The sequence below is a fragment of the Haplochromis burtoni genome, unplaced genomic scaffold (assembly GCF_018398535.1).
Source record: "Haplochromis burtoni strain Fernald_Lab_line unplaced genomic scaffold, NCSU_Asbu1 Contig_9, whole genome shotgun sequence".
Classification (NCBI taxonomy): domain Eukaryota; kingdom Metazoa; phylum Chordata; class Actinopteri; order Cichliformes; family Cichlidae; genus Haplochromis; species Haplochromis burtoni.
Genome location: NW_024582370.1, coordinates 3,902,094 through 3,916,763, shown reverse-complemented (window position 1 = coordinate 3,916,763; position 14,670 = coordinate 3,902,094). Strand labels below are relative to the sequence as shown.

At 39.9% G+C, this 14,670-nt stretch overlaps 1 protein-coding gene across 1 annotated transcript in view; it reads right to left on the bottom strand.

The window, feature by feature from the left end:
- The window catches only part of gnai3 (guanine nucleotide binding protein (G protein), alpha inhibiting activity polypeptide 3), a 27,926-nt gene extending 15,306 nt beyond the window's left edge, over positions 1–12,620 (bottom strand). Inside the window, exons 1-5 of the mRNA XM_005914901.3 lie at positions 11,857–12,620; positions 4,535–4,577; positions 3,971–4,112; positions 3,730–3,887; positions 2,715–2,843 (exon numbers count right to left, since the gene is read on the bottom strand). Coding sequence (XP_005914963.1) covers positions 2,715–2,843; positions 3,730–3,887; positions 3,971–4,112; positions 4,535–4,577; positions 11,857–11,974 — 590 coding nt within the window. The 5' untranslated portion in view covers positions 11,975–12,620. The remainder of the gene's footprint in view (positions 1–2,714; positions 2,844–3,729; positions 3,888–3,970; positions 4,113–4,534; positions 4,578–11,856) is intronic.
- Positions 12,621–14,670: the final 2,050 nt, after the last annotated feature.

Here is a 14,670-nt window from a genome sequence, read left to right as displayed (position 1 = left end):
ATATATCATATATATATATATATATATATATATTAGGGGTGCAACGATACACAAAATTCACGGTTCGGTTCGATACTTTGGTGTCACGGTTCGATATTTTTTCGATACAAAAAAAATGTTCATGCCTTTTTAATTTGTCATTTATTAAATTTTCACGGCACATTCCGCACCACATCTCTGTGCGTTCATCATTTGTTTGAAGCCAGCTCACCTCCTGCAACTACTTTTCCGAGAATACGTGCTTCTTTTGTGGTTCGGACTCCTCGACATTTCTTTGGAGGTGGAGGAACATCACAGTAATTGCTTAAAGGAGCTTGCTTCTTCGACATCTTTAAGAGTTCTAAACAAATGTCTGTCCTCCTCCTGAAAATCTTATGTATGCAAACACGCGTTGCAACTTCTTATCTTGTGCCCGTTTTTTATTTTGACAGCGAATGCGCACCTGCGGACCACTTATGTGCAGCCCTGGTTATTTCGCTTGTCATATTGCAGCCACAGAAATTCTTTTGTCCATGAAACCATAAAGCTGCACTTTCTTTTTGCCTTATAGTCTGATTTGTCATAACTTTTCCGTTTTGTGGTAAGCTTTTCTTTGGCTGTCACTTCTTCACCCTGACCTTCTTATTTGGCTTTTTTTCTTTTTTTTTTTTTTCTGGCTCCTTTCGTTTTCTTTCTTCCTTCTCTTTTTTTTTTTCTTTGATTTCTTTGGGCTGGTGTGAATGTCAACGTTATGTTCCCCACTCTCTTTCTCTCTTCTTTCAACCCTCTGTGACCATGTGTCTTTTATTTGGTTGGGTTCTACCTCTTCATCAGGCGAAATAACTAAAATAATGTGGTGAGCTTCAGACCAACTTTTGAGTGTTGAGGAGACTCTTCGTGAACCGGAGTTGGTTCGTCTTGGAGTCTGGGGGGCTCTTTCTACTTTCCTCGCCGTTGAGGCTTTAGTTTGTTAGCTGTCGCATCAGCACTCACAGCGAAGTGGAGATCAACTGACTAACAGACCATCTACTCTTCTTAAGCCGTTTATATTTGAACGCGAATAAATTCTTGCAGGAAGAACAAATAACAAAATTCAATAACCCTGTGACGTATAAAAAGCAATCAGTTTATTTACACCTTGCCAGGCTAAGCTGCTGTTAAACTGCTTTTACTTTTGCTCAGCGGGATTGGGAAACACAAATGAACAGTAACAGAAACTTCTACTACATACAGCAATCTAACAATACTAGTCAACGTAAACAGTCGTAAAACTAATAGAAAAAAAACCACTTTACTTATACTAAATTAAAGTGTGTGTGTGTGTGTGTGTGTAGGGTATATTCATCAACAAACTTCAACGTATCCAGAACTCTGCTGCCCGTATTATTACTAGGACTCCCTCTGCTCACCACATCACCCCTATGGTGAAGCAGCTTCACTGGCTCCCGGTTCAACTCTGCATTAATTTCAAAATACTCCTCTACACATTTAAGGCTATTCATTCTCTCTCCCCACCATATCTCTCTGACTTGGTACAGATCTCCATCCCATCCCGGTGCCTCAGATCCTCCTCTTCTCTTCTTCTTTCTGTTCCTTCATTTCGTCTTATTACTATGGGGGGGCGGGGCTTTTAGTTGCTCTGCCCCTCGACTTTGGAATTACTTACCCCCTGACCTCAGATACATCAGTTCTTTCCCCCTTTTTAAGTACACCCTCAAAACCCACCTGTTCAAGATAGCCTACTCTGTATAACTACTCCATGCTCTTAAACTTTGTTTTATTATTGTGTTCATTTCCTGTTTTTATGCTTGTCTTATTTGTTCTGTAAAGTGTCCTTGAGTGTTTTGAAAGGCACTTTTAAATAAAATGTATTATTATTATTATTATTGTTGTTGTTGTTGTTGTTGTAATTATTATTATACAAATATAGGATTAAAGCAAGCCTTTTTATTTGTAAAAAAAAGGAACGGACTGGCCAGCTCAGCGACACCAAAAGACCTGAAACAGGTCACAACTAAAGTGCACAATGACAGAGTTATTTCCATGGTAAAAAAACCAAACATTTGGCAACATCTAAACAGGTCAGCAACACTTTTAACGAGCTAGCTGTCAAGGTCTACAATTGAGAGACACCTTTAAGAATGGAAAAACAGAGGGTTTACAACAAGGTGCAAACCACTGGTTACACTCAAGAACATGAAGAGCAGAACAGACTTTGCCGGGAAACAAATTCTGGACAGATGAAAACAGGATCAACTTGTCCCAGAATGATGGGAAGAAAAAAGTATGGAGAGAAACATAAAACATCCTCTGTCAAACAGAGTGGAGGCAGTGTTATGGCATGGGCATGTACGGGTGCCGCTGGAACAAGCCCACTAGTGTTTACTGACGATGTGATTGTTGATTGAAATAGCAGGATGAATTGCGAAGCGTACAGGGCATTGCTCTCTTTAATTAACACAAATACTTTTTGTGTTATGTAACTGTTTCACACAGGGAAGTCTTTTTGCACTCGACCATTACAATTTACATAAAAAACATAAACAAGAAAAGCCTAAAAATAGTCCTTATTTCCTGAAGTAGAATCCGCTCTCTGTGTTGGGAACTGCTCTGTTGAGTCTACAGTGAAGACATCTAGGTAAATGTTTATAAATATAGTAAACCAGTGTAGACAAGAGCTGCTCAATAAGTCGCCCAAAGGAGGCCCTTTGTGAGCAATATGAAGCTGTACTAACTTGAAGTTGAGTTCTTTGAACGTGAAGTGAGTTTCAACGATCCCGGTGGTCTTCACACGTGTGCGCAAAACATCCTGCTGAGTTGGGATGTAATCTGTCTGGCAGATTCTCTCCATTTCGTTCAGGTAGCTGAGGGACAGAAAAGAAGTAGTATGCATTCAGCAGGGTGTAAAATACATTTTTAGGCTTTCCACAACAGAATCTGCTGAATACTCTGCTGAAAATCTGTACATACATATGATATGTTTGTTTGTTTTCTTTTATTGCCAAATATTTCCAAAAATGCTAGTTTAATGCAGAGTAACAAATGTTTGGTCATGCGGAGATCATCCTGCATGCACACATCTGAGGACGCCACAAAATGATACTAAATATGGGCTCATATTTTCGTGGATGATAAACACTGGCTCCTTTTGGGTTGAGTATAAACAGTCTAACTCTACAGGCTCTTCTTTTCTCATAGTGTGGACACAGAGTCATGACAGCCCGCCTGTTTTGACAACAAAGAGAGTGTGTCCTTCACGCTAAGCTACGCTACGTTTTCTTTTCAGGACGAGTGTGATATAAACGCTACAGAAGCACAAAAGAACCTTAAGCTTTATCCTCGTCTGATTGGTAATTAAAGTCTAAGCTATATTTAGCTCAAACTTCCCATCAGGTGTTCTCATTCTGAGTTTCACTTTAATAACAAACTGTTTTGCCCAAATGCCTTTAAGCGGAGGGCTGCAATTTCCATTTGCCTGTTTCTCCTTCGTTTCTCGCCCTGTTTCAGGAATGCAGTCCGTTGTGCAACAAGCCGACACAGGACTTCGAGGAACAAGACACATCTTGCCTTTCTGTGTTTCAAACATGAAGCAGGAGAGCAGCTTTTAGTCAAAGCTGTCACACTCCAGGTGACGAAGAAAATGCAATGATAAAACTTTTCTTGAGAAACCGATTTATATTGACTGTGTTATGACTGCAGTCATCTGTGTGTCAGCTCATCTAATATCTATGTGGAGAAGTGAGTGCTCACTATGCAGCCGAGTCATTGAGCTGGTACTCTCGAGATCGATCGAAGCAGGCCTGAACTCCAGCATCGCTCCACAGCCTCTGGATCACGCTGGTCAGCTCTGCGGACATCACCCCTTCGTCTGCTGAACTCGCCAGGGCAAACAGCTGGCGAGCGTCATCCTGGCAACACGAATAACTGCTCACATCGTAAAATTCTCTCTTTGAACGTCATCTTTTATGTCGACCCAGTGCAGTTAGCTTACCGCTCGCGCCTCGTCTCCGAAATCTATCTTCAACTGGCCCATTGCCCTGATGATGGCCATGATGGACTGGATGGTGTTGCTGTACACGACCACTTTGTACTGCTTGCACTCCTCTTCTGAGTAGCCATCTTCATGAATGATCCTGACACAGACACAAAATCCAAACAGGATTTTAGAGCTCGTGTAAATATTTGACAGTGTTAACAATGTGGCCTTAACAAATGTGGGGCAAATTGCACATTAGGAAAGTTTAATGCTTGTACTGTCGTTAATGCTGGAATTTGAGCTTCACTGAGCATACAGCATGGCTAATGTGGGAACTGGGGGGCTCTATTCAGGCCCTGCCAGGCTACAACCGGCCTCTGAAGCCATTGTTTAAAATGTTATTCACAAAGGCCCTGAGTGGAGCGCAATGAGGCTCCAGATCTGCTTTCCCATAAAAATGTGCTGCAGCTATACGAGGAGCTGGGACTGTCTTTCACCAATGTAGAAAAATAATAAATAAATAAATAAATAAAGGTTTCTTCCAGGAAGAAGGCGTTTGATACACAAGTTGTAACTTACTTCATCTGCTTAACTATTGTGCTTTTCCCAGATTCTCCAGCACCTGCAAAAATGGACAGTATTTACTGAAGGCAGACAAATAAATAAATACAAACATGAAAGCTACTACAGAATGTCTTACAGTCTAGTCCCCTGTCACATGGATCACACCAGCTTTTCATAACAGCTGAACTTAATCCCATCTCATTTAATCATACATCCCACAGTGTGTGGCATGTTTGCACCAAAACCACCAGGAAAAAAGCTTCTTTGTGATGAATTTCAGAAACCAAACTGGACCCTGGGGGGAGTGCAAAGAGTCATGTAGTACTCACTTGCTCGAAATCAACTGGCTGCACCACTCAGCAGTTTCTCAGCGTGAGCACATTATATTTTCCTTCATCACCGGAAATAGACAGTCACCAACGTCATGTAGAGGAATGAGACGCTAACTGCTTACTGCAAACCGTAATAGCCCAGATGACAGTGTAGGAGCACAGTGAGTCGTTCGATGAGCTGGTGCACTTGATTCAAAATAGTGGGAATCTGCGACAAACAATGAACTGATGGCAGTGGTGATGTCAAAGCCGCACCAAGCTTCCATTATAATAAATGATACCGTAATGATGATGAGTAGGGAGGGATTTCACATGAGCAATCATTATAGTATTTCTACAATAATCACCCAAACAGGAAACAGTTGTCACGCTTCTGGCTGAGACTGTGTTTTTCCACTGGAGAGACAGTCCCAGATATCACGCTGGTCTGGGCGTTTGAGAGCAGTTAGGCCATAAAAATACAGAATATGAATCAAACAGGATGTCAGCAAGTTGAACCCCCCCCCCCCCCCCAGTCCCTCCAATAACAAACATTAAACTTGTTTTCGGCTCAAATCTAATGTTGCATATGATAGGGATGATCCTTTCTCTTTTTATATTACAATATATACATACATACATATACAGATAGATAGATAATACATAATAATACATACATACATACATACATACATACATACATACATACATACATACATACATACATACATACATACATACATACATAGACGAACATTATTCAGTCACCTAGATCCACCTTTCCCTGCTTTTTACAGCTGACTGCACCTGTTCTTACACATGTTACACTAGAAAAAAAGGGATTGGCCAGCTCTTGGATTTATGTAAGCATCTTGCGTGTATTTAGCACAATTGCCTCATGGTTTAAAGTTAAGTGTAACTATATAGTGTAGAAACTACATAATATGCAGAGCGGGTAGATTAAATTGTTCATATCATGTTCGAGTGAAGTAAGTCAATAATATAGCAATGTTAAATCTTGCGACACTGCAAGGGATTTCAGTCTTGCACGCTTTGGATCGTGGTTTGAGGAAGGCATCCATCTCAGTCAAGTCGAACAGCTGCCTCTACTTTTTTTGGTAAACCGAAAGAAGTAAATTGGGTGGTTGTTACATTAAAAAAAAGTCTACCTTGTAATTTGAACACAAAATTTTCATGTTTCTATCTTGAACGTAATTAAATCCTGTAGGATCTGTACGAAATTCAACAACTTAATTTGTTCTTGTTGAGATGACCTGATACAATCTAGTAAGAGTGGTTAGTTGCTGGACTCATGAACATTAACAAGATCACATGAGATTTCAAACTGCAGGAAAATCACTAGAACGTCTTGATGCATTCTCAGTCATCCAGGAAAGTAAATCTCCAAAAGTTGATTCTGTTCATCTGGACGTAGCATTTTGTGGGATGAGTGACGAAATGTTTCTCCCACAAAACGCTACGTCCAGATGAACAGAATCAACTTTTGGAGAAAATCACTAGAGTTACAAGAGGCAGACAACTACAGACACACACACAACGTGTATGCTATTGCTTTTTATTGTGTTTTAACATGTCAAGGACAAAAACGTACAGAAAATTCTGCATCAAGCCTTGAAATCATAGCTTTCCTACTTATGTCCAGCCTGGATTGGTGACATGGTGGTTAGCACTGTTGCCTCACAGTAAGAAGGTCCTGGGTTCAAATCCACAATATGGCTAGTTTGCACTGATTTCGCTCTGGGTATCCTGGTGTCCTCCCACAGTTAAAAGTCATGCAGTTACAAGAGTTAGCTTAGGTTGATTGGTGATTCTAAATTCACCATAAATGTTAATGCAAACGGTTGTTTGTCTCTATGTGATTCACTGGTGAGCTGTCCAGTGTGTACCATGCCTCGTAACCTAGCCCCCCTGCAACCAGGATATAGGAGGATGTTAGTTGTTGTAGACCCATTCAACTTTTATGTTAACCAGACTCTAGACTTTGTTGAACATTATGTAATATGAAGTCAACATGTAGTATTTAAGTGATCAAGTAGTACTGTGGTAAAGGTTATTGAATAGTGTTGAAATAAAATGACAAAATTGTGAAGGATTAAAATATTCCAAGAGCTCAACTTACTTCATCTAAACATGTTTCAATCACGTTTTATGAACACAAAATGCACAGGTTTATTGACTATGAATAAGTTGAGTTGATTTAACTCAGTTGTTTAAGTTTCTGCCAAAGCAAAACGTTTGTGTGCAACCAATGTCCATTATTGAATCAAGTAAATCCAACATGGCCTTTTTTTCAGTGTACGTGTGAGCGGACCTGACAAAAGACACGTAAGGTGCATACAATAATATTTTAGTCAAAACAATTTCATGTGTAAGTGTAAGTGTTGAGAAAGCTTCCCAATAAGCGTTGCACAGAATATAACAAAGATGAGGGCACGCCAGTGAGAGAGTGAGGGGAGAAGCCAACAGGGAAAATATTGTCATCGTCATCTGAGCTCTGTAGTCACTTCACAAAAGGTTACATTAACGTAAAAAAAGAAAAGAAAAGTAAAAAGATTATTGTAAATGTAACTAAATGTTTTGAAATATGGGCGACTGCTTTCTTCCTTAACCTCCTAGGACCTGGCGTCCACATATGTGGACATCACATTTTGGGTTATTTAGACCAAAATACTCGATTTTGCTCTACAGAGCCTGATATCCACTTACGAGGACATTATACTGCTACTGTTCTATCAAAATTTTAAACTAATATCCTCATTTGTGGCTCTCATTTTCTTAGAAACAAAAAGTAGGTAAAAAAAAATCTGGTAATTGTTTGTTTTTACATTCATCAGGTCCCAATCAGCCCAAATATCAAAGAGAAATTAAAAATGCATGCAATGGAAGAGTTTGGGTCTTAGGAGGTTAAAACACCCAGTAAGCTACATTGTCTTAACACAATGAATCCCTCAAAATGAGACACATTCCCATTGCCAGTCAGGAATCTACAGCAGATGAAGTTTGTCAAGGAGGCTCAGAATACAGTATCGTGTTCAGATGGACGGCCAGCAAGAATAAAATCCATGAATTCTTTGGTTAAGCTGTCAGCAGCCAGAGAGATTTATGCTCATCGGGCTCATCAGACAGAGGGGAGAAGACAAAGTGTGTTGATCCCACTTCTCAGTTCTGTCAGCAACCAGTTCTCTCATTCATGGCATTTTTGGCTGATTGTCAAGCATGGCCTGCTGCCAGTTAAAAAACCAACTTTACACAGGGAGCCAGAAACACAGGCAGGAATTAGACTCCAAACCAAGCCTCATTTAACAACAATCTGAAATGCAGATTTTTTTTAAAAAAACTTATGAATCATTGTTTGTGGTCAAATAGGAGACTGTTCATTGGATGGGTTAGCTGGCTCTAAGGTTTTGTGGTTTTGAATAAAGCACAGCAGCTGAAGTCCTCTTTGTTCTTCCCATGAACTCTCCTCTTCCCGTACAAACAGGGAGTGAAGGGCACTGCCTGGAAAAATCTCTGAGGTCAAAATTTGACAATAAATCTTTCCATACAGTAAGAGTTTTGCCTGAATTTAGTATTATAGCGCCACATTTTTCCACCTGAAGTCAATCCTCGTATATCTGCTGGTAGGATTTGTGTGTATCCAAAACCCACATATGTGACTTCATGTGGAATCTATTTTTAACCTAGCAGCTTTATTTTTTCCCAAACAACAGCCATGCTGTAGTCTATTAACCTAACAGTGGAGAAAAAATAAAAGGTAACCTAACACTTGTGGGCAGTAATGGCTCAAAAAATACAGTAAGTAGATTTACTGGCAGAGTTTAGTTCTGTCTTATCTTTTAAATCAAGGTACAAAAAATCATTGCAGACACAAAGGACAGCGCATTGATGGAAAAGCTGCCTCATTGTGAGAAAAATGCCTCTATCCAGAATGTGACCCAGAACACAAACAAGGGGGGAAAAGCAGGAAATCAGATAGAGAAGCATGAAAATCATCTCAGTCTTGATCAACAACCGCAAATGTTCACACAGTGCAGTTCCTGTTAGTGGAAAATATTCATGTTAAGTGAGGTTAAGTGGGTGGTGCCTAAAAAACAAAACGTTATTTCAGGGTATTACGTTACACTTTGTCTCTCCAAAAAAAAAAATCACAGACAATATCGTTACCTTTGATTATCTTTCTGATTTACCACCACAGTTACAGTAATTGACAAATTCATTTGTTCCTTTGAACTGTCCAAGCTGAATCATGAATAAACACTTTCTACAGTTTTATGAGTAGATTTTCCACCATCATTAAAAACTGTGTAATTTACGAACAGCGCTATGTTCTGGCATCCTGCTGCGTGACGAAATTAACACTCACTGGCCACTTTGCTCTTTAACAAAAACATCTAATCAGCTGATCACATGGCAAGAAGTCAATGCATTTAGGCACACAGATATGATCAAAATGACCTGCTGACACTCAAACTGCGAATCAGGATAGAGAAGAAAGGTTGTTTAGGTGACTCTGAACGTCATGCATGGTTGTTGGTGCCAGACTGGCTGGTCTGAGTGTTTCAGAAACTGCTGATCTACTGGGATTTTCCTTCACGATGATCTCTAGGGTTTACAGAGCATTGCCCAAAAAAGAGAAAATATCCAGTGAGTGGCAGCTCTCTGGGCTAAAATGCTTTGTTGATACAAAAGGTCAGAGGAGAAAGGTCAGACTGTTTAGAGCTGATAAGAAAAGCAACTCAAAAGTAACTCAAATAATCACTGGATACAATCAAGGTATGCAGAAGAGCACGTTTGGATACACAACATGTTGTACCTTGAAGCAGATGGGCTACAGCAGCGTAACACCAATGCGGGTGCCGTTCCTGTCAGCTAAGAACAGGAACTTGAGGCTACGAGTCATACGACCTAACCAAAATTGCACAATAAAAGTTTGGAAAAATGATGATGAGTCTTAATTTGTGCTGCAACATTCAGACAGTAAGGTCAGAATTTGACACACTTTTTTTTCACACTTGTTTAAACGCGACAGCCTTCCTGAGTACAGTGGCTGACTCTATCCATGCCATTATGACCACGGTGTACAAATCTTCTGATTGGTCATTCCAGCAGAATAACGCCCCAGGTCATTTCACAAAGCTCAAATCATCTCAAAGTGGTTTCTTGAACATAACAATGATCACTGCACTCAAATGGCCTCCACAGTCTGCGCATCTCAATCCAACAGAGCACCTTTGGGAGGTGGAGGAAGATTTACATCATGAATGTGCAGCCGACAAATCTGCAGCAACTAACTGTGTGATGCTGTCATGTCAATGTGAACCAAAATCCCTGTGGAATGTTTTTTTAGCACCTTGTTGAATCTGTGGCATGAAGAGTTAAAACAGGAGATTATACCTGCTACTAGCAAAGTGTACCTAAAGAATGGTATGTTACGTATGATATTGTTACGTGAATAAAACTGTGTGTTAGACAGCGGTCTCATATAGTGACAAACAACATCTTCCACCTCTCTCCTTTAGTTTTACGACCCATAGCTCTTCTTCTGCTTTGGTTTACGCCCATTCCTAAATCTCTGTATCATATTCTTGTGATTATCTTCACATATAGTTCATTATATTGAAATGACAGCGATTAGCATTCAGTATGAGTGTGAACAGCAAAGTTAATATGTTGCTCATCTGGGAGCGTTTACGATATGATATTTTCTGTTATACTAATACTTTAGGCAAGGTCAAACACAGTAAAGGATGTTTAATTGTCTGGTTGGTTCACTTTCTGCACTGATAAGTCTTTTTTTGTTTTTGTTTTAAACAACAGATGGCACAAAAAATATCAGGGAGTCGTCTCTCTGCTCAGTTTAGAAACAAAATACCACAAATCTGGGCAGGCCCAGATCAACAGACCATAAAATTTTAATGGAGCTTTTTGATGTTGACGTTCTCCTTCTTTTTCCAGAATGGAAAACAAAAGAATCTACCCTGTTGTCTCAAGTTTAGGCAAGTCTGATGGTATTTACATGAATATTTTAACAGACATCATATTCAATTACAGGATCTTTCTCTGTTCTTACACATTTACACCATGAAATACATCCACAGGCACAGAGAATAAAAACACTAAGCCTTGTTAGACTGGGCTAATTTAATACCCCACATCCACAGTGACAGTGTAACAATACAGCATACAGTTATAGCATGCTGAAATCTGCACACACTGTGAAGATAAGGCCTGACTTTTTGTGTGGTCGGCAGGATCCTCTGCCTGAAATTCACCACAGCAACAAACTGCTTTGGCTAAAGACAAAACGATTCTAAAAGAAGTTAAATTACTACATTTAGAAATGACTAAGGTGAAGAACACTAAAAATATGCAGACCTTAAATAATGAGTGGATTAACTGATTGGGTTGCTCATTCATTTAACTGCATATGCAGGCATATCAGTCTTGGTGTGGCTGCAGGCTGTATGCACAGATTGTCAGTGCAGCACAGCTCATCACAGGTGGACACTTTTGTCCATGAACTTGTGATAATGTCAAGCTCAGCTCTTTCAGAAGCTCCAATGCAATTCATTTTAAATGCACTTGTTCTCAAGTACCAGAACAGACTGACCCCAGACCAGCTTTTACCTGCAGCTCTAAATCTGTAAGCACTGATGTAAAACAGACCCGAGGCAAGTGACAACACTTGTCAGCTCTGGGCAAGTACTCCCAATTTCAGCAATGCAACACAGACTGAAAACCAGTGAGGTGGCTAAGGACTTGCATTTGCCCTCTCACCACCAACATCTGGTTTACTTCTGAAGGAAGAGGAGAAGCGATGAGCCGCAGCTGCTTAAAGCTGACAGGAGGAGGGGGAGGGAGGAGTGTTTGGAGTCAACCTAAAACCTAAAACGATCCCACACTAAAGAAGTGAATATTAAAAGTGGACTTCTCATACAGTCGTGTGATGACACAACATCTGCTGTACATAAAAAAAGAGAGAGAGACTGTAAATAAAGTTCATACCGAGTAAAAGTAGTTTCACTTCTTTGGAGGATTTGTCTCTGTCTTCTCGCAGGTTTTTATCAATCATTTTACTCCTCTCCACCGCAGCTTTGTCCTCGGCGCTGATCGTGCACCCCATTTTTTCCTTCAAACTAATTCTTAGGCGACGGACTGTGGTTTCAGCAGCTCATAAGTTGAAAACACCGTCCAACGAGCTCTGAGCTCGGCGTGAGCTGAAGTTCCCCAACGCAGGGCGAAGCCGAGAGAGAGAGAGGGGGGAAAGGCGTTGGCACAGGAGCCTCAGTCCAACTAAACCCACAGTCTGATGCTGCTGAGCTCGCACAGCTCCAGGCCATTCACTACCAGGAGACTATCAAATATAACTTTTCAAATCATAAAATACTTTAATCCAATTTATCGGCACTTACAGCTAAAATCATATAAATAAAAAGAAAGAAAGTAACTATGAACACTGTGTGAAAATCAGGAGTCAAATCCAGCGTTTCCGGTGAAAAAGTCCAATAAAAACTACCAAATGTTCTTTTTCGCCCCCCAAAAAGTGACTGCCGCACAGCGGAGCGTCCAACCAGCTGATCCAGCTGCGGACCAAGAAAACCCTGCTGAAAAGGGAAAATTGACGCTCACCACGGGGCTGACGGGAAATGTAGTCAACTCCATTCAACCTGCTATGTAGCCTATTTCTGCCTGTGTTCCCAGAAGTAATGCTCGTCTAAATAAATGTAGTCTACTTCTTAAAGCTTTGAGCTGTAATGTTTAGACCACGTGAAGCTAGTCTGCAAGTTTTCTCTGTAGCTCATTCTGAAGTACAGGCAGGAGAGTTTTGTGTGGTGTGACTGCGCCCTCTGGGGACTCACGAATGAAGCGCATTGAAATGCGGAATTCAATTAACCTTTATTCAGTCTGTATGATATTGTGCCTGCCCAGAGAGGTTGAGGGGCTCAAAAAACGGTTTCCTCCAGCTATTAGATATAACTTTGACTTTTTGAACAGGAAATAGTTTGGGGGCACACCTTTCAATGAGCCTGGAGGTTCGTGCGCGTTTATTATCGGAACGGTTAAATGCAGCAGTATTAGCAGAGTTAAGCTAATGTTTAGAATTAAGATTTTACACGTTAAATACGTGAAATGAGTGACAGAGATGTATCCAGTGTTTTATGTTTGTTGGATTGATGTGACAATCCTGGTCATTTTTATCTCCATCTGGATTAGTTTATTGACCCTTTTGTTGTGAAATCTCAGCAGTTAAAAAGTTCACTACATTTGGAAGCAGATAATATTTACTGGTATCAGTAATTTAAAAGAATTACACTTATGTCAGTGGACTAACCTTTTTCTTTCTTTGTCGTGTCCTAATGCAACCAAAGATAATTTGAATTTTATATCTACCATCTTTTTAAAAGACTATTAAAAAAAACATAGGTGCCATTCTAAGAATAATTTTATATGTGACATGTATTTTAAGAGGGACAATTTAATGTTTGGTTGTTTTGTTTTGTTTTTTATAAATGATGCAATAACCTTTTATAAAATATCGTTTTCCCCCAGCTCCTGCTGCCAAACAAACTTCACACCACTGTCATCAGCACAGGTTACCAGGGCAACAGCTGATTTCAGGGAAGTCAGGATTGGGAAGTAAGTGAGAAATTCGTGTGAGCTCTTGTTTGACCTACACTTTGTTTTTTAGTAGCTGTGAGCCTGTTTGTCAGAGCTTAGAGGCTCGTAGGCCTCGGTTTAAATGTTTGGTTTATAAGAGGCAATTCGTTACTACACCCACTGACAGTGGGCCACTGGGTGCAGGTGTGGGATGCTGCCATCATGTCACATTGACTTGATGTTGGCATCAGTCCTTGGGCACTTTCACTGGGCGTGTTGTAGCCTATCGAAAGGTCAGGCTGTTTGAACTGTTTCTGTGCACTGCAGGAGGCTCCCGTTGCTGCTCGACATTAAAGCTATGAGTCTCTCTGTCCAATGGGGTGCAGCACAGGAGAGTGTATGAAAATTAAAATAATCAGAAAGCTATGGTGGAGCTTCAGATGATGCTTGTGCCCTCTGTGTTTTGATGTATCTGGTGAATACAGAAAGGGGATATGCTGATATGTATTTGCATATGAAAAAGAAATTAGCTTACAGTAACTAGTGCTGCATGTGGCCTATTAACATATAAACTTACGATAACAATAAACAAAGAGGGGAACTAAGTCCCCTGCTACCTTACGAGCTACGGTGTTGTATAGTCCATACACAAAGCAATTAAACATTACTAAAACATAGTAGTGGCTTTAGTTTTAGTTTAATATGTGTATATATATATTAATTTATTTTAAATAAAAATAATTATAACTTGAGTAAACATGCATGTTTTGCATGGGCTGCTGCAATGACTTAGTCTTTACCCCTTGTTAGAATAAATTATTCTTATTCTTATCTATTCTTATTCGTATTCACATTATTTGTGAAATTTGTGCATTTAATGATAAGGCTGTCAATGCAGAACCCCAAGTTCAGTCAGAAAGTTCACAAATTAAATGATTTCATCACAGCAGCAGAATATAGTTTGTGCTGGCCTCTAGACTCCAAAACTATCACTCCCCCCAAAAATTGTTACACATAGATAATGGAAAGTATAAGTTAAATACAGTTGGGTCCTTAATTTGTTGGACAAAGAGACAATGACGGTGGATTATAGATTAAACCATTAAGACTGAAGAGCAGATTTTTCAGCTTTAATTCAAGGTTTTTAACAAAAGCTTTGCATTAACTTATCAGGAATTACAGACATTTTATACACAATCCCCATCAGAGATCAGGTGACTC